Genomic DNA, 20,119 nt, shown 5'->3' with positions numbered 1-20,119 from the left:
GTATGTGCTCAGGAAAATAGCTCTGCAGTTTGCCCTCTGCAACTGCCATCAGCAAGCTGTTCCCTCTGACTTCCAGGCTAAACTTATTTGTGGTTGATTTATACTCACTATTGTGCAGACAATACTCTTGCTTTATGGTTGGGCCACATACAAAATAACGTGATGGAAAGAGATGTTAAACACTAAAAAGGGATTTTTATGTTGGTAGTAATAAGGTTCATAGTAGGAATATTTCCTTATGAGGTCTGGATCATTTAAAAAGGAGGGAACATTTGTTAAACAACCCAAGACTTCATTTGACACACAAGTGCTGCATCCCTTATGAAACATCAGTATCTCTGTGCTCTATTATTTTCTCTACTTAAAATTAGATTATAACAGATGCCATCCCCTCACTATGCAGTTCAGTGCCAGCAAACGTAAGTCTCTCATCACTTAGCTAAGCCTGATGTTCTCACTTTCTAGACTCACCATTAAAATTCTCATACTTCACAGCAGTTACGTTAAACTTGTTCCCAGTTATGGATTAGGCTGCAAATGCAGGATTTCCCATGGTTAAGGTGGTCGGGTCTGTTCTAATAGCAGAACTGGGTGATAAAATTAAAATCCTGTCCCAATCTACCTAAAGATGGGAACTAAGTTATGTAAGGCAGTTGTAATTTGGATCGTGTGTTTATTGCACAGGATCCATCACAAGAACATGTGCTTTATTGTTTTTGTTGAGTATTATGTAGATTCATTTTTTTTCTAACAATGATTTTCAGCTTGAGTCACCCTTCACTAAAAAAATACATGTAATGCATATGAAATGGAGCTTTGAATCTCCAGCACATTTCCCTTATTAAACTTGAGAATAGTCAGTCACTTCGTAATGTGCCCAGTGTGTCTCTTCTTTTCCTTCTTCCCTTCTTTAATGAAGTAAAGTGGTGTAAACTTTCTAGTGTTTTTACAGTCAGAGATGTTTTAGACTAGGTCCAGACATTAACTGTTGAGCATGGACTTCTTTGTCCTGCTGAAGTCTACAATCGGCATCCTAATTAGTGCAGAGCAACACTGACTCCAAGCTTTTGCTTGCTAGGAAATATCCTTCCTATTCTCTGCATTTCAATGCCACATGTGACTTTCATATTCTGATGATAATGTTTATTGTCAACCCAGCTGCTGTTTCGGGAAAGCATTTTCCTTTGAAGTATGTGCTGTTTTGTTGTAGGTTACTTTTTCACAATAGCAATGACAAAAGTAAACCCAGGATTACTCCTTGATTTTTATTTTCCAGGGTTTATTATTGTATTTACATTTCCCTGTAAGAAGATACAACCCTTTCCCAGTAAGATTTCTAATACCTTTCTATGTTTCAAATACTAACAACCCATGTACCCATAAGAAAATGAGAAAGATAATTAATTGGTGATGAAAGAGTTATTTCTAGGGGCTGATGCAGGTGAATAGAAAACTTAAATCATTATAAATATTACTGTACTACACTTTGGTACAACCAAAACAAACCTCCAAAGAAAATATTTAATGTTTCCTAAGTAAGTCAAATAATATTCATAAACAATAGGAAAAGAAATTAACCACATGGGGGTTTTTATATTTGTAAAAAATAAGACGACTACTTGGCTGCATTGCACATAGGCAATAAAATTAGATTCATTCAGATCCCTTTTAATGTAAGCCTCATTTCAGGCTGTAAGCAAAGAAATGTCTACTGTGCTTTACAAAGGACAACAACTAGAAAAATCAATGCAAACAAGTATCCCTTTCTTTTCTGATTTCCCATTTATCATGAGAGATGACAAACAATGAAGTCTCCTCTGAGTCTGAGCGTAGTTGTATTAGCATTTTGCTAGTACCAGGCAGTATACAAAAACAGCCATAGTGTGTGACACCTCCAACACCTACAGATAGCTGTTTTAGGGGCACATCCTGGTTTGCGGTGAAACAGGTTTAACTCAGCCAGCCTCTTGTACCTGCTCAATGATATATCAGGTTATCATCTCAGTAACTCCAAAGTTGGGCTGTCTTGTTCCTATTGCTGACTGGACTGACTGCTCCACCATCCATAAACAGAAGGCATAAAGGTGATTACAAACATAAGAAAGTAGTTTTACATATTGTCTTGCAGTCTTTCCATATAGTCCCTAAGTTCCTTGGAATCGCCAAGATTCATATCTTGGCATACCCATTTAATATTATCATCACTGTCAAATAGAATTGAATTGGTGTAGGGGCCTCCATCCTCTGGCAGTATCGTTGTATATGAAGTGAACTTTACTCGCTTCTGCTTTGGCCCAGAAGGATTTATAGGTTCACTTTTAACTTCTTTTTCACAAAGGTACTCAGAAGATCTGAGGATATGATTATGAAGAGTCTTCTGAGAGCTCCCATTAAGGAGAAAGTTGCTCTCTTCAAACTGCATTCCTCTGTCAATCATGGTGGTGCACTCCTCTGATGGGAGCGAAATGTCAACTGTGTTTTCCAGCAGTTCAACCTCATTTCCAAGCCAGACCCAGTCATGGGAATGGGGGATATTGCCTTGCTCACTCACAGCAAACCTTTTATGCCTGTACTTCCAAGCAAATGCCACACAGTTAATCAAGAAGACCAAGATTGCTAAGCAGAAAACACACAGCAGAGCATACATGCCAATCTCCAAATCTGTTAATCCTCTTGAAGTCAATGTGAGATCACTGGGATTGTTTTCTCCTGGTATTTCTACTTGCACAGGGAAACCTGTGAAGGCGGTTGGGTTATTTTGGAGCTGGCCATCCTCCAGGGACTCCTGATCAATGGGATATACGAAAGTTGTGCTTTTGTTTGCATTGTCCTCATGACTGGACATGTCCTCATGGTTTTTGAACCACTCTTGTACTGTCCTCTCTTGTTCAGCAGGTTTCTCTATAGAATTGATTGCATGGCTTTTAAAATCTCTATCCGTATCATCAATGTCATTAGTGCTTCCTTTTTGGTCAGAATCTTTTTGACCAAACTTCACTTTGACATTTCCTTTCCCAACAGCCAGAATGCTCTTCCGCTTAGTCTTCTGGCATGGCTCACTGATGACCATTTCAATTTTAATCAGAGGCCCTTGTCCATCCCCTTCTGCCACCACCACAGGCCATCTGGACTGAAGGTTTTGGTGTGTAGACACTACCATCTCATCCAGTGAGGTGACGGTGATCGAGAAGTCCTTGGAGTCATAGATGTCTAACGGTGTCACTGACCCATCGCTGAACAGAATCCACGCACTGACTATGGCTTCCTGCAGGGAGAAGGCAAAATGTGGGAAAGGTAAGAGACAGGTAAGAGAGCACAGATCAGGCACTCAGATATTTAGGTCTGACACTGGCAAAATAATTACACAGTTTAACATTGGTTTGTAGAGGTTTTGTCAAAAAGAAAATAAAAACATCTGCTTTGCTCCTCATTTTCTTCTTACAGATTTGTGTTCTCTGGACCACTTACTCAGGCATTTCTCTCATTTTCAGGAACTATCAAAGACAGCCATCTAAATGTAATAAAAGGTGATGACAAATACGTAGGTTTTTTCAGTCTGAACTGAGGAGCCTCTTTGGAATGCCAGAGCCTCGTGGTGAAAATAATCCAAATAATGAATATTTCCAAAGTCCTGGTTAATTAATTTTATAAAGGACTTACAATAGGGAATTTCTGTAATACTGCAGTTCTAATGCCAGTTCTAATACAACATGCAGAGCTGTATTGTGTTGGAATGCTGTTCCCATTCAGCCCATTGAAACAATTTACATTAAGAACACCTAGAATCATAGAAGCTGTATTCTGAATTTTCTGTCATCACTTTCAAATCCAGAAGATTACACAAAATACACAAAAGTGATTATAGCCTTTTCTGGGAACTAAGAAACACTTGCAAAAATATCATTTTTAAGGATGTTTTGACCAGAGCAAGTCTTCTTACTGCAGATTGCTAGTGTTAAAAAGATAGTTACACTTTCTGTAGTCATCTAGAGTCTCAATGAAAAAGATGTATAAAAATTAATTCTAGATACTATTTTGGATCATACCTGTTTTGGAGTATGAAGAATATCATGTGCAGAGGTGGTAGAAACGATAGCTCTCTTGCTTCCTTTGCTGATTTGTAAGGAGATGGACAAGCCTGAGACTAGTTGTACGCCTAGATCTGTAATGGTTACACGGTCATCTAGAACGATCACTGTCTTCTCTGCCAGGATGGAATCAGAAAGAGGTGACAGAACCTTTGAAGAGAAAGCAAATGTCTTGCATGAAACAGCAACTAACTGCTTTAAAGCAACATTAGACTCTAATCGGCCCAGTACTTCGTATTAATCTTGGGGTTGTCACATCCACGTATAAGCTATAATCAATGTTCCCCCCAAGGACTTTACACTTATTTGCTGCTAAATTACTTTAGTTACAAAAATAATTTAATAAAACAACCAATCGTTTCAAAATTGCAACTTCACCTCAACTATGGAGTACAGATTAAATGGATTTGGTTTAGAGAAGTCATTTTTGTGTGGGGTATAAAGCTCCCTGTGAAGGCAGTTTAGCATGAGGCGTAGTGTAAGACACTGATTAACGCTGAAACTCAGTAAGGGAATAAGTAAGTGTACAAAGCCTGGCTGATTGATAGGAACTTGGCCTGATGCATTTGTAGGGATAGAGGACCTGAATGAAATGAAAGAGGACTTTGAAAATCCCACTGGGTGCCCATCTGCATTTTTCAAAGCCAACATAGTCCTATCAGTTTAAGACCTTGTTTTTAACATGCTTAGAAAGAGACAGTCATCTTTCTGCTGATGCCAGAAACAGCTGGTTCAAGCCCAAAATACTGGAGATGTGATTTGGCTAAACATGAGAAATCCCCAGCGCAGCTCCCTGCATCGGAGCTTGCTGCCTGCTGCTCTCTTGTAGTCACTGGAGTGAAAGATGCTTTTTAAGGGCAGAAATCCCTTGACCTCTCTGTGATGTTTGTTTTAGGCTGAAAGCAGCTGAGCTCTAGAAGTACCTGTTCCTTTGTGCTGACTACAAAGGAAACCTACTGTGACTGGAACATTATGGATGTTTGCAGTTAAGAAGAGCACCAGTGCTTGTATTCCTTTGGTTTGATTAAGAAATACATATGAAGTTAGACAAGAGAGACAGGCGGTGATCATGAACACTGAAAGATTTCTGAAGGTTATTTTCGTGTCCATTTTGTGAACATAATGGGATTAATTTTTCAAAGACATTTAAGCATATAAAGATGCATGTACACCTTTTGTAAAACTCCCCAACAGTTAAGTTCACAAGGTCCCACTTAAAAGGAGCTAGGTATGTGCAGCATGGAACCCGCTTCACTGTTCAGAAAATCTCACTGTGTTGCTTGTCACATTAATGGGATAAATTCCATCAGGATTCACCTAAAGGTATTTTATGGAAGTTATGAAAAAACCTGCTCAAACTTCCTTTTATGTTCAGCATGTATATTTTTATCAGCTTATTACTTTTTTCCTGAAAACAATTAGTTTTCTAAGCTAATTATCTACTCTGTGTGTGCACTCAGAACTCCCTCTGTGGAAGCTGCAGATACATTGTGGGCTGTACCTGAACCGTGGTGATGCCATGCTCACGACCAACCAGAACTCGGCCATCTTGAAGCTTAGCAATCCTGGGTTCTTCCACCTTCATGAAATCAGCCACAAGGTCAGTGATGTCAAACTGCCACTCAGAGCCCAGCATATAGGTCAAGTGGCCTCCAAACTCAGAGGATTCAGCTACAAACTGTGTGAGGACTCGCACCATGGCATGCTGATACTGGAGGGTACAACCTTTCCCTTTTTTCTCGTCATCCTCTTCATCCTCACTGTCACGGGTAGGCCTGTAAATAGATCCAGGTTTGTTATCTGCATCGCCATGATCTCTCTGCAACACTGCAGTGCTTCAGTTGCAGTATTTTCAATTAGATGAATGTTGTTATCGTCTGCTGCTGTGTGAAAAACAGGAAACCAGATTTTGGATGGGTAGGTTACTACATCTGGGTGGGATGCTTCTACAGCTTTTCTGTGCTGTACAATTTAAAAGCTACTGTCACTTCTGTTAATGAACTCCTTGTTTGAGTGGGACCTCCCAGCAACCTGAAAATACGTCTGCTGTGGCTGACATTTCAGTGGCACCCCTGCTTGTTCACCGTGTCTGCAAGCGGCAGCCAAATCCTGCACAGGGCTGAGGAAAGCAACATGAAGTGTTTATGAGAGGGCAGTTTGGGAACAAAGCCCTGTGGCAGCTCATCGGGGATGGGAGAAGATGTTTTAGCATCCTTTCCTCCACCTTTGCCTGTAACATTTGTATCACCTTCCTCCTCTCTTCAAAATTCTTGTAACACATTCAGGATTTAGGTAATGCCACCACACCTTATCCCACATGGGTAGCTCATAGATTCATTAAGCCTTCTGCATTTGAGAAATACACTATCTCACCTTAAATCTTATACAGTTCATGTAAGTGTCTGGTGTATTCAGTCACGTAATGACCACAAGGGGCTTCCACTCAAGACATGAATTACTTAGGTTACACCATGCAGAGTGCTGAGGCTACCACTCACCCCACAGAAACAAAAGCAGCATTAGACACTTTAATGGTTCCTGACTACCAGTCCCCCTCTGCAAAATACAACCCATGACAACCTAACAGCTTCCCATAAACCTTCTATAAGGCAGCTCAGTGATTTGTACCTGACAGCTGTGCTGTCACACCTCACAGAGCTTTGTCTGGTTTAAAATCCCATTTCCCATCAATTCTTTTCCTGTGTGTTATTGTTTATTACTTGGGACAAACACATGGTTTCTCTTACCTCTGTCAAGTCAGGTATTAAGCACTAGGTGGTTACACTTTCCTCATTATGCCCCATGCTGTGGAATTCATTGCTCAGAAATAATTTGTCTTCTTCCTTTAATTATTTATTGAGCCTCAAGCCACCTCTATAGGAAGGGTGAGAAATGCAGGGTAAGCCCCTTATTTTTCACAGTATTTTGGGGAAGTAGTTTTGTGTTTATTGTATCCCTTTATCTTCTCCTTTGAAATACTAGCTATGAAAAACTATTATAAAACACAACTGCTTGTGTTGTAAATTGCTTTATGACGAAGTTGGCAAACAGTCAGCTGAAAACATATCTAAGAAAAGCCCTTGTTCTCTTCAAAATGATCGAAAGTGCTGGTGTTACAGAATCTAATACACTGGAAATACATTTTCAATGCACCACTTGGTAGCTGAATATATATATTTGACCTAAAGTAAATGCTATTTGGTACAGTCTTTTTGGTTTTGTGTGTGCAGAACAGTGTCCATCATTAGTCACTGAATGAAACATCACTGAATAACACTGAATTATTAAGAAAAAAAACAGGATACTAAAAGAGGATTTATTTACACAAAGAAATTAATCTTGCAGAATTGGACTTGCTGGGTGGTTCAGGAAACTTCAATTGTTCTCTCCTTCCCCACACAAGGGTCAATCTGGACTATGAACTGAACCAGCCAGGCAGCAAAACAGATGAAGGGAATATTCAAGAAGGGAATATTCATAGAGCTTATGTGGCCCATGGCTACTTAGATTTTATAAGCATTACAAGCCAAAAGCAGAGATTATGAACTCCTTAACGTTACCACTTCTAACTCCTGACCCTCTTCAGCTCATCTAAACCATAATCCAGCTCTGATAACCACAGACTTTTTGAAAACCAGCTTTAGCACCGAGATTTGGGGATTTAACCCTGTTTTAGTAATAGAGACAGTAACATCAGTACCTGTGCAGAACTGGAGAAAAATGCACAGAAGCTGTTCAGGTAAGGAGTACAGGATTTGTGTTCAAGAGGAAATATACTCAAAGCAACTTCAAGGGAAAGAACTGTTCAGCCCCAGTCCCATACAGCTCAGAAATGTGGGTTGTGGGAAGAATAACCAGAGGCGAGGAGTGTTGCATAAAGGCTTCTGCCTGTCTTAGCAGGCTGAAGACTGTGGGCAACCAGTACTACCAACCACAAAAAGATGATTCAGTACCAACTCTTTCCTTGTGTTACCTCTAACAAACAAAGGTAAGGGCTCAATTTCATTGCAGAAACATTTATAAGTGTTTGTACCTGTACACTTCTCCTTAGAAGTATGTGGTTTTGATTGCGTGTAACTATAGAACAGCAGAAAAGCATCCCTAAAGCGTGGAATGGGCAAGGCGCTTTCTTACACCAATGCAAAGTGAATAGAGAGATGTTTGAGTTTTCAGTACAAGCTTTGCAAGTCTGCATCATCAGGTACCAACTCCAGTTGTTGCTTTAGTTAAACAAATGATATCGATTTCTACTTCAAAGCTACAAATCCTGATTCAGTAATCACAGCACTTCAGTGTTTTGTCTCCATGGGCACAACAAAATGTTTTGAGATCCACTGAACTGCATAATTCCCTTTAGAGTTTTAAACTTGTTACAGTGTTTTCAGTAGGCTTAAAATCCTTCATTAAAGCAGTGAGCTCGTTTTCTTTTTAAGAGATGTCCTCATGAATATAAGCTCTTGCTGCATACTGTGCTTCCTCCTGCCTTGGTCATCTCTAAGGTTAGCTCCGGATAGCTCTCAGAATCCTTCTTATCCTATTTCTTCCTGTTTGGCAGACTTGCTTGGAAGATTTTTTGCTTTTCTGTATTGAAGCAGTGTTGCCAGAATTACATTTAATTTACATTTCACACAGAGAAAGCCTTTGCCAGAGAGCTGAGTTACAACAGCAGCCCTGTTACAAGGGTGCCTCCTAGCACTGATCTAATCAGTGATCTGTCAACTTTACATTATAGACACTGCCTGTGAGCAGTTTAAGTATGTCTCTTTTAATTTCCACCACTCTCAAACCAGGCATCACATTCGTGGGCCAGATGCCAATTTTCTGTTACAAAAAAACCCTAAAGAAATCAGTTTTGCTGGGTTTGAATTTCAATACTCATTAAAGAGTTGTGTATTTAAAAAACAATTGCAACACTTCTAATTGGGGGGAAAAAAAAGTAATTTTGGACACAGAATACAAGCCACTGAAAGTTGATTTAGTGGAAGCTACAGGAATACGTTGCAGATAGCTCCAGCCACAGTTCAAGAAGAAACACAGTTTGGTACCTTTACATGCCTTGAAAATACAGTCTGCCTATTTACAAACATCTCTATGGCCTTATCTCCATAGGTCATTAGAGTCAGTTAAGTAAAGGAGGCATGTTCAAGCATTGTGTGGATGTTACTCACAAATGGAATGATTTGAATCTGGTTTCACTTAATTCACCTTCAATTATGGCTTTGTTTCAGAGTGGCAGCCCTCACACAGAGGTTTACCTGAAGCAGTTTGGTTTTTCCTGCATGTAACTTAAGCTTACTTCCCTGGTTTTGTCTCTAGTACTAGACAAGACCAAAATAAAGCTACCACCTAATTAACCATTACTCCAACAGACTGCCATTCATCAGCAATACCACATCTCTTTTAACTCTGTTCTGAAGGTTTTGAGGGCTGATGCTACTCTTGAGTTACCATGACACAGTAATGGCTCTACCACAGCTACTGTGTGGTAGCTGCCTCCCTGGGAGCATTGTGGAAACTAACTGCTATCCCAGTTGCAAATATTTACTTAATCTCCAGCTTGTTTGGTGAGCCTTTAGCCATGCATCTGCTTTTAATGCAAGTGGATGCCACTCACCCACATAAATGTATGTGCATACAGCTGCTAGTGCAGGAACTTCAAGAAGGAGGTAACTGTTTTGCAGATACATGAGGAATCAAAATCAATGTTCTTCTTAGACCAGCTGAGTCTGCTTGGGCCTCTTCTACACTCTCGTATTTGACTTCAGTTTAAATCTACACTTTTCATTTGCTGAGGCTTGTGGGCTGCTGGGCAGCCTGTTGCAGGAGCAGGGTTTCTGTTAGCCTGAGCTAGCTCAAGGACCACAATCCATGCATTAGTCATGAGCTCATCCAGCTTTCATTTGGCAAGGGAGGCCATTCACATCTGCAGTAGCACACACCATAGATCAAGTTCTCCTCTGGACAATAAACAAAGGTTTGCCATATATTTACAGACTAAGATGCTAAACTATATTACTCTTCTTACACAGGGGAGACTGGTTTTGTCCCAATTTCCTACTTTTGCTCTTTCTGTTCCTCCAGGAAGTTCCTGCTTTTACAGCAGTTCAGAACAGGTGAGAAGCCACACAGTTCAAACTGAGCTGGGCACAAGTTGAAAAACTTGGAAAAACCCTTTTTCATTGCTTTGTGGCAATTACTCAGGAAGTCAGCATGTCTGTAATCACATGTATTTTACCGTTACAGACATGGCAGGGTTTAAAGAGAGAAGCAATACATTTTATTAGATCAACAAACATCATTGGAAAGAACAGATGTGTTTTGAGGCATATAAACACTTTTCAGGTCTGAAATAGAAGCTGTTATATTCAGATGAAGAACAGCCATGCTGGGACAGAAGTTTCACAAGCGTTTCTTTTGTTGACAGCACCAATAAAAACATTTACAAGATTATTGTAAACCCAGTTATATTTTGCCATCTGGCTCAGCCCCTCTAACAACTGAACCAGCACAGCTACACTGAGCATGTAGGAAGGAGGTAGTGGGGGAACCAGGGAAGACAAGAGCAGTGTTCAGAGGTTGAGGAAGTGTCTGCACAATCCCTGTAAGAAATGCTCAAAAATGTTACCTTCTGTATGTGGCTTTACATGAAAGTGAAGTTGAAGCGGTACAATGCTATGGCAACCCTACCTGCTCAAAATACTTGCATTTGTGGGGTTAAATAAGATTAAGGCCCTATCCCCTCTTTCAAGCCTATCCTCGGGTATCACACAAGACAACCTTCTCACTGCACAGCACTAACACTGTATGACACACGCTGGGCAGGCATATGAAGGCTGAAGCATTGCTCAGAGTAAGTGAGTGTGGCCTGGCTGCATCACTGAATGAGGATTCAGGAAAAAGTTAAGAGAAAAATAAAAAATTGAAAAAAAAAAAAACAAAAAGAACAAGAAAAGCCACTAAATCTCAGATAAAACCCATCCAAATCTAAAAATAAAGGAAATGTAGAAACCTTTGGTACAAAGCAAATGTCAGAGTGAGCACAACTAATGCTACTCCTACACTACCTATTGATTTAGAATAGCTCCCCAAAGTTAAAAGAAATCCCTGTGAACATTCCATAAACCAAGAGATAATTTATTTCTAGTTGAAACCCTCCCCATTCCAAAGGGCCTGGACTGCTGACAAGCACTGTCATAACCCCCCAGCTGCAGTTCTGGGAGGTGAGACGGGGGCCACCCTTTCTCTTCCATCCTCCATGGAAAGGCTTGCTGAGGATGTGCCAGCAGTTCCCATGCAATCTGAGCAGCAGCAAACCCGCCCCACTTGCAAGCTTGCAAACAGAGCAGACTCTCAGACCATTATCTTTATTTCAGCTGGCCAAATAAATCAGAACTAGACACCAGGGGGTAAATTTCTAGCACTGCATGTAATGGGCTTAAAGTCAGAATGTCCACGACTGTTAAGCACAGCTGAATGTCTAACTCACTGAGCTTGCTGCTCAAAGTTTACTCCTGTAATAAACAGCAACAGCCTAATCCTGCAGATATTTGCTCAGCAAAATCCCCACTGGTTTTAGTAAGAGCTGCACCAAAGGGAGTGTTACAGTGCTGGACTCGTTACAAGCAGAAGAAGGTAAGTTAAGTAAGTGAAACTTCAAGCAGCCAGCATATGTTCATTCGCCACCCAGCACATCTCTCCCTGCCACAAGTGGCAACTCTGCCTTTATCACAGAAGCAAACATACAAATTTCTCTTGTGCCAGATCCTCATGACCTCCTCTGTCACTTCCAGAAACGTCCCCCATAGCCCAGAGGTAAGTCAGTCCCCTTCTTTGGAGCTCGTTATCTGAATGTCTGGTAAATTCTATCCTATTACCCTTAGTTTTATGCCTTCATAAAGTATTAGGCAATTCTAGTCCACTGCTGCCTGTTTGGGCTCTTTAAGGCTCTTCAATAGCTGAGATGTTCTCTTGGGCAAAGCGAGTGCTTCAGCAAGAACTGCCTCAGTGTTTAGCACTGCACTTACTGCTGCCAGAAATGCTTTTTCACTGTATTATAAATCTGAGCTGGTGTCATGCCTTGTTCTCCGGTAGCATTTTTCAACTTAGCCTGAAATCCACCAATGTAGCAGTATTACTGGAAGTTCTTAATCTTGCAAATTGTGCAAATGATGGGTATTTTCAGTAGGGAATAACAGGAACAGAGATCAAAATCCCTGCTTCCCCTGCCTCCCCCCTAACACCTTATTCCCCATCCACATTTGCCCTGGAAGAACTTGCTCATCAGAATACAATCTTCAAAAGGAACATGAGTGTGTTTTTACCTAGTTTGGATGTGCTAAGTGATGCTTCATCCAGGTCTGCTGTACACTACAGAGACTGAACAATAATCCAAAGCTGCAGAATCATAGGATGGTTTAGGTTGGAAGGGACCTTGAAAGTGTAGCTAATCCAGCCGCCCTGGCAGTGCCCAGTGACCTCACTCTCTGTTTCTCCCTGTTTCATTTAGCACTGTAAGCAGAACCTTGAGCACCAGCCGTGCTGAATATCACACACATGATGTTACCTAACAGTAGGTGAGGTCCAAGTTCTTGTCTTCAGATTTGCACACTGGAGTTACAATTTCCTGAGACTGTGTGGAATCCCTTAATGCTCCAGGCAAAGCCACTGACTACACAGATCGGGATAAAACGTAGCCTACTGATACTGCTGTTGGATGTCTTAATGAAGGCCAAGACAGACTAAAGCTGAAGTTCAAAAAGGAGAGTTTAGATTCTGAGAAACACTCTAAAAATGTGTTGTGTTCTAAACCCAGAGGCCCCGAGCGTGTATGTGGACAGTGCCAATGCTGGAAGCATACCTTTTATTGGAGGTGACGGGTATCCTCCAGCCTTTGATCTGGCTGAGCTCTGTATCGGAGATCTCAATCTGCAGCGGGAGCCTGGGAACCCAGACCGTCACTTCTAACTGGGTGGTAAAATGCTGGTAGGTGAAGTTAACAATAGTATCCACTTTGCTTTTCATTTCCTTGCCATTAACGAAGATGGAGTCACAGCTGTCAGAAACCTTCAAAGAAAAAAGAAATAATTAAGAAATGAATAAAAGTTCCTGAGGAAGCCCAAGGAATGATACATCAGTCCAGAGACAACACTGATAATGTGAGCCATGCATACTGCATTTTCAGTTTCCTAATTAGTAGTGAACAGTGATAAATGGACCCCAGGGACACAGTTCTGCTTTCCTCAATGGATACTACTCAAACTACAGATGTTATATAACCTATATGAATCTTTTATGCGAGGCGAATTAAACTGTTCATGAATCAAACTCCACGTGCATCAAAGTTTATGTTTACAACTTGCTTAAAGAACGTGGAAAAAATGGGGCCATATGTTAGTAAGAAAAAGACTGACTCAGAACCATAAAACAGAATCCATTCCTTTTTCCTTGAGCACGGAACACTGAAAGACAAAGATCCCCTCATGGCTCAGGAGCACAAGTGCAGCACAAGCATTAATTTTTAGAACTTCTCAGTTTTAACAAAACGTATTTGTAGTTGCTTTGTGTCAGCATTCAGAATTACTGCCAGAACTAGCACGTGGGCTCTAAACTACAACTCATCTACCCTCTTGGTTACAGGGATCCTCTGGCACAAGATCGAGGTCCTGAGCACAGATCCTGTTTATGTAAAGACCCTGACATAGCTACGTGTTTGACCTGCATCCTGGAAAGACAGAACTGCTTCAGGAGGTATGGGTTTAAATTATATTTATGAATGTGTGTTTTTATACCTTTACATTATATAGAATACATTTAGATTAATGTATAACATGTTTGTAGATACATGTACATACATGCACGCATCTACACGCGTATTTGGATCTATGTAAAGGTTTGTATTCTACTTCAAAGCAAGAGAGAGGTGATAGTCTCCATCAGAGTCCATGAGCCGTGGTTTTAATCTTTTAAAACCATGGCTTACAAGATGTAGCTGTGTTACTGCAGCGGACTTTCTTCTCATCAGGACTGTTCTGTGTCATGTGCTATAATGCATTGGGACTCAGATCTGAAGAGATAATGGCTAAGCCGGTGATTAAATTCCGGTTTACTGGAATTACTGAGATAGCTCATGTAGACCTCAGTGTGGAACATGCTGAAACACAGGTTGGTTTTTGCTCTGCAAAGGTCCCTCAAATCTTTTCTGGTATTAACAGGAATTAGGGGTTACTGACCCCAGCAGAATGACAGAAACTGTGTAACAACCTATTTTGTACCCCAGAGTCAGTCCTCACATCACATGTGACTTTGAAATCTAAGTCTTGTTCTGCTTTAAATCTCCAAATAACATCATTTCTCTCTCAAGCTCTATCATGGTATATAGCCATTAGATGAATAATGCCTGAGTTGCACTATCGTGTCAACTTCTACTATCAAGGATAGAAGGGGAAACTTTTGGGAAACACTGTACCAGCTGGTATATACCCACTGAACGTTGACTGTTGCACACTTAGTGAGACCAGGCAGCCAAACCTTTCAGATCGTCCCTTTGTTAACACCACTGTACAATCAACATAACTCTCCTGTGCTGCTTAGTATTAGGTAACAGCTTTGCTAAAAATACTGTCAAGTGCTTTGAGATTCTGGTTAGAAAAGCTCACTGTCCAGTGTTTCTCCCTCCATGTGCAATACCCATATTACATAAAGTAAAAGAGCTGCACTTCCACATTTACCATTTCCAGATCAGATTCTTGGATCCTAATCAATGTACTGAAACTACAATCAATTACTTGTTTGCAAAGGGACCAAGCCAGGTTGTGAGGGATGGGGCAGAGGAAACCACGTCACTCTTCTGGAGAGATGCTCCTGCCACAGAATTGCTTAATGAGTACAGGAGTTTAAAAACAGTAACAAATAAATCCAGTTATCTGATAAAGAGCTTAAAATGGACTCCAGGCCCTGGAGAACCACAAATGAACCTCAGAACCCTTGTTTTCCCCTCATAATGTGTCATAAGTGTCTCTGGAAAGTTTAAGCACATTAAGCAAGCCCATTAATTGAATGAGCAGTTGAGATTCTAAATCATAAAGCCTACACCTAGGGAGTTTTGTGAAAATTAATACAAGACAGAAATAATTACCAAAACTCAAAGAGGGAGGGATAAACATCAAGACTGGGTCAGGGGAATAACTAATATCTGACATGACAGCAGCTAATATTTTAGATTCTTTTCTTGCTGTTTAAAATGTTCTAGTCTTGCCAGCAGGCAAGAAAGGTGCTAAATTAGGGAACTGAAAGATGGACTTTAATTGTAGCTGTAAAAACATCAGGCTAGGCTTACAAATTTCATAGATTAAATGTCTAGACAGAGCCATTCAGTCACTTCTATACTGACCAAGAGGTAAGTAGAAATCAGGATATATATAACTACACTCTACAAGTTCACCCAGCAGCCTTGTGTAGAGTTCAGAGCTTGTGGTGCACTTAAGTGTATCTTCCAGAAAATAATCCAACCTTCATGAGAAAACTTAAAGAGATACATTGTTCTTTCAGTTCTGTATCAGGAATTTGGGTTTACTCTGTTAGGTACAAGCAAACCAAAGAATTTAAAGGAAAATCATGAGTCCTTGAGGAAATACGGGAAGCCATGACCACTGTTAACCATTTGGACTATACTAAAGCTCACCTGAGGAAGCCTCTGTTACCTAGTTGAGGTCATGCTTTGTCTAGAAAGGTTGGGCCAGATGATCCTTGAGATCCCTTCCAACCTGGTATTTTATGATTCTATGATCCATACATGCTGAGCACTCTTTATTTCACTTGGGATCTACAACAGGCCCAGAACAAAGAATTAGTTTCATCCCTGTCTCAAATGAGAGCTGTGATTTCCTGCTAACAGCATTCTGACACCCCTCCAGAGTGAAGAGGGAATGAGAAACACACATTGAGTTCTGGGGACTTGGTGCCAGCTGTATTCTCTGGCTAATGGCCTACAGCGAATGTTCCCCTTCACTTACTCCCTTTTTAAGTCTCTTCCATGCTTTTCTAGTCACGCTATGATTGCCAAACATGGTTCATGATGCTGCTGGAAGGGGAGGTTGTACAAGTTTGGGGAAGGCATAGCTGTCTGCAGCAGGAAGTGCTCAGGTTCACCATGGAGCAAGCCGACACAGCAGGGTGACACAGGCAGAGTTACATTAGCAGTAACTTAACACAGATTTCTTTTGAGCTGCTGCTTTTGAAGAAAGAGGAAAAATGCTGCAAACACAAATCTCTCCTGAAAACACTACACAGTGAGAGGACTCAGGAAAAACTTAGGCTGCCACCCTCTCATCTAAAATGCAGCAAGCAAGCCTGTTTAAAGCAGTCAGTCACCATCCATTGTCAGCTGCCTGACTAAATCAGGAAGTGCCATTTGAGACAGGTTGCAGCCAGGAGGGCAGGATGGCTGGGATGTGCTCTGGTATGCAGGTCAAGAGAAGAGAGCTGTAATTAACCTCTCCAGGCTCTGGAGCAGGTGGTTGGATGCAGTCCCCACAAGTAATTGTAAAAACCACAATTGGCCCTCTATAGCCTGTCACGGCCTCTTCATTTTAGACTAATCCAGTAGAAAAGTAGCTAGCAGTCCAAAACAGTAATTGGGAAAGCGTTCAATGGTCAGGTCAGAAAAGGTTTATACACCCTTTGAGTGAGCAGGTAAAATAGAGGGAATAGGAACTGACAGGAAAACAAGTAACTATCGCCTGCTGCGTGGTTCTTCTTTACATGCAGGTTGTATTCCAAAGCTCATACCTTACCCTCAGCTTGCGGGAGACTGAATAAGCGCTCACACCCCTCCTGGCTGCTAACTGCTGAGGAGTTTGTTGGTTAAACAAGAGCTTGCTGCTGAATGCCCGCTCAGCATCTCTCCACAGAGGAGAGAGCAAGAAGGCTTTGGGAGAGCCCTGCCAGATGAGCATCTTCCCAGCACAGGCCTTATCTCCAAGTTCATCTTTTTTCACCTTCAGACATACACTTCTTGCTGATACTTACATGAATGGTCTGTATGAACATGTACAATGAATTTTAAAGGAAAAATGCTACCCAAATGGAATCAATACTTTTTGTTTAATTTGGTATGAAGCAGCAGTGACTACGTGGATGGAGGAGTGATACCAAGTACAAACTGTCCTATGGCACTTTCCATCTGTGAATGTTTGACATGCAAAACCCAAAAGGATGTTGTTATTTTTATAACCCAGAGGAAACTGAGGCACACACACTGTGTATCAGAACTGGGTCTAACACACTGTCTTTTCAGCTGAGTGCTACAGCTATTTGGTTATCTAGTCAGGTGCCCAAATGATTTAAATTTGAAGTTCAAAATCACCCTTGAAAAGAGGTCCCATTTACACTTGCTTTCAAAAGACCCTTCACCAGTAACTCAGCAGAACTGGCCTTTACAGGAGCATTTTTGCTGAAGTTAAGATGTACGTGCATTAAAAAATGCTCACATTTAACGGGACAGATGAGCAGCCTCTTCAGTCTTGTAACCCTGTTTTGGCTTTTTTCAGCAGCAAAACCCAACCTTAATCCAGTCCCTGCCTGAGAAAATGCCACTGCTGATGCCCAGCCCTCGAGAAGGAGCCCAGAATCTGGTGGCAGCCACCAAAGTCCTCTGCAAACAGGCCCACCCAGAGTCCCTGTGGAAGAGGAGGGAGGGATGACAGACCAGCAAATCGCGGGTGTTTAGAAGAGGTCAGAGGAACAGTGCCCAGTGAAGGTGTAGGGGATGCGAAGTCTCATTATTGTGGCTGGAGCTTTAAAGAGAACAATTGTAACAAGATTTTAAAGTGAATGGTGCCTACAGTAAATGGCTCATTCTCACAATAATCTTAAAACTGTAATTTTGTGGTATTTCTTGAAGGTTTCTTTACCTCCTTTTCTGCAGCATTGTTCCTAGCATTGTCTTTTTAGCCCATTAGGAAGTACTTGCTGAGCTACCTCAGACCCTTTCATCTGGCTTGGATAATTTTGTACATTGTTTTTGCTACGTTTGCTTTAGGAGCACAGTCTGAAATTACCTCCTCAGCCGGAGGAACCTGGCGTACTGTTTGGGTAACAGCTGAAGACAAAAAGGATGATTACTCTTCTTCCCTGTCCTCTTCTTTCTCCCTCTTTCAGACAGCCTCTGTGCTCCCTGGCTCCCGTCCCCTCTGCACTACACACTGCCCAAAGCCACTGCTGGATCTCTCCTAAACCAACAAAGGGATGGGAGGACATGCCTCATGTCTTGCAACAAGTAAACAAACAAAGGGGTTTTTCCAAGCCCTTTTCAGCTAAGAAATGCTGGTTTGATTTAAATTCAGAATTATGCCTGGTGGTAGTCTAGAAAATGTCAGAGTTCTTGTTTTGGCTGTAACTGCATGTTATGCTCATGACATGTTAATTACTGTCGTGCACAGTATTTGCCCATATGCACGTGTCAAGTGATAACATAAAAGTAGAAACTGTCATTATATTTCGTTTCCCTTTTAAAGTTAAAACTAATTGGCCATAGTTGAATTACAGTTCTGCCCCAGAACAACGTGCTGGGCTTGTGTGGCACAGACAGTGAGGGGAGAGGCCCCTCATGAGGAGGAAACATCACCCAGCCAGAACAGGCTCTTTCTATGCAGTTAATTCTGGCAACAGTTCTGCTTTCTTGTGCCCCAGCTAATTACATGTACTGAGGTCTGCAGATATTGTCTCCAAGCAATTTGAGGCAAATAGTAGATTAAGAATATGCAGAGTAAAAGGTGGGCAATGATGTGATGCTGAAATTGAAACTGAAGTTTTATTCCCTTTTAATTTTAGACATGCAGATTACTCTTGGAAGTGTCATTTTTGAAACTATTCTTTTCACATTAATTTGGTTTTTTTGGCAAACCAGTTCTCCAGGTATTGCTCTCTGGAACAGCTGCTGTGGTTTCAGATCTAAGTGTTGGCTATAGGAATCCCTAGAGATATTATTCTAAGGCTGGTTTCCTATTTAGAAACAACAGCAAGAGCTTAAGTCAAGTACTCTCCTTCCCATGTGTTCGGTACTGTTTGCTTTTCATCTTATCAGTGTTACACAGAAACCGTATCCAAACGGTGTGATTCAATGCAGTCCAATAGCTATACTTACAAATAGGAGTATCACTATTCCACCCCCCACCTGCTGAAGACAATCCAGTTGAATTAAGTGGAGATAAACGTGCAATCTGACAACCGCTTACTTTGAAAGTTAAGTGAGGAGCTGTTGGGAGCCCAAATAGTTCAGCACTCAGCCCACCTCACACATGGCTCAGGGCCCCTGAGAACAAGCCCCATTACCACAATTTGCTGCACAGAACGTTGCAGATAATGGCCATATCCATACCTGTGTTTGAAGACTACCTGAAGGCTACTTATGGCACTGGTACAAAGTACAAATTTATAATATATATATATAATGTAATTTATACTCGGCTCTGAAATGTAACGAAGGGAAGTTAGAGATAAGATTGAAAGGAAAACCTTTTGTCGAGGAAAGCACAGGTTAGGAAAATCAGATAAACTCAGGTGCTGAGTGTTCAAGAAACCAGAAAAAGATGATGGTATGAGCAACAGGTTTCTAGAGAGGGTGGTCAGTTAGACAGATGCACAGAGCTCCTTGTGGACAACATGAGATCGCTTCAACAGCAGCTCAGAAGCAATTAACACGATAGTTAGTGGTACCCTTTTGTTTTGTTGAAGAAGCCTCTGCTCATTTTCTCCATAGATGTCACTATTTAACACTGCTGATGAGAGAAGCAGGATATTGGGGGTGGAGGAAGATGAGACTACATATAGCTTGTAATGATGTGAATTGGTATTTGAAGTTCTAGAGTGTTTTTACCTTTTAACCCCTATTGAAACACACTGAACTAGAGGGAAGGACAGCATGGAAGATGTTAACATTTTGGTGTAACAAAAGAGACAATTGCCGTGGCTTAGAAAAGGTGCAGTGATCCATGAATGTACAATGAGAATGTAAAAACCTGCTGTACTGAATG

General features: G+C 41.2%; 1 protein-coding gene across 1 annotated transcript in view; it reads right to left on the bottom strand.

Moving 5' to 3' along the window:
• Positions 1-2,110: 2,110 nt before the first annotated feature.
• Positions 2,111-20,119, bottom strand: part of TMEM132B (transmembrane protein 132B) — a gene marked incomplete at both ends in the record, with an annotated part of 233,740 nt that continues 215,731 nt past the window's right edge. The window contains 4 exons of the mRNA XM_080628840.1: positions 2,111-3,265; positions 4,047-4,238; positions 5,590-5,863; positions 12,946-13,151. Of these exons, the coding sequence (XP_080484966.1) occupies positions 2,111-3,265; positions 4,047-4,238; positions 5,590-5,863; positions 12,946-13,151 (1,827 nt within the window). The remainder of the gene's footprint in view (positions 3,266-4,046; positions 4,239-5,589; positions 5,864-12,945; positions 13,152-20,119) is intronic.

Source organism: Psittacula echo (genome assembly GCF_963264785.1).
Source record: "Psittacula echo genome assembly, chromosome: 13".
Classification (NCBI taxonomy): Eukaryota; Metazoa; Chordata; class Aves; order Psittaciformes; family Psittacidae; genus Psittacula; species Psittacula echo.
Note: the sequence above shows the minus strand (reverse complement) of the source record. Positions and strands in the feature narration are given on the sequence as shown.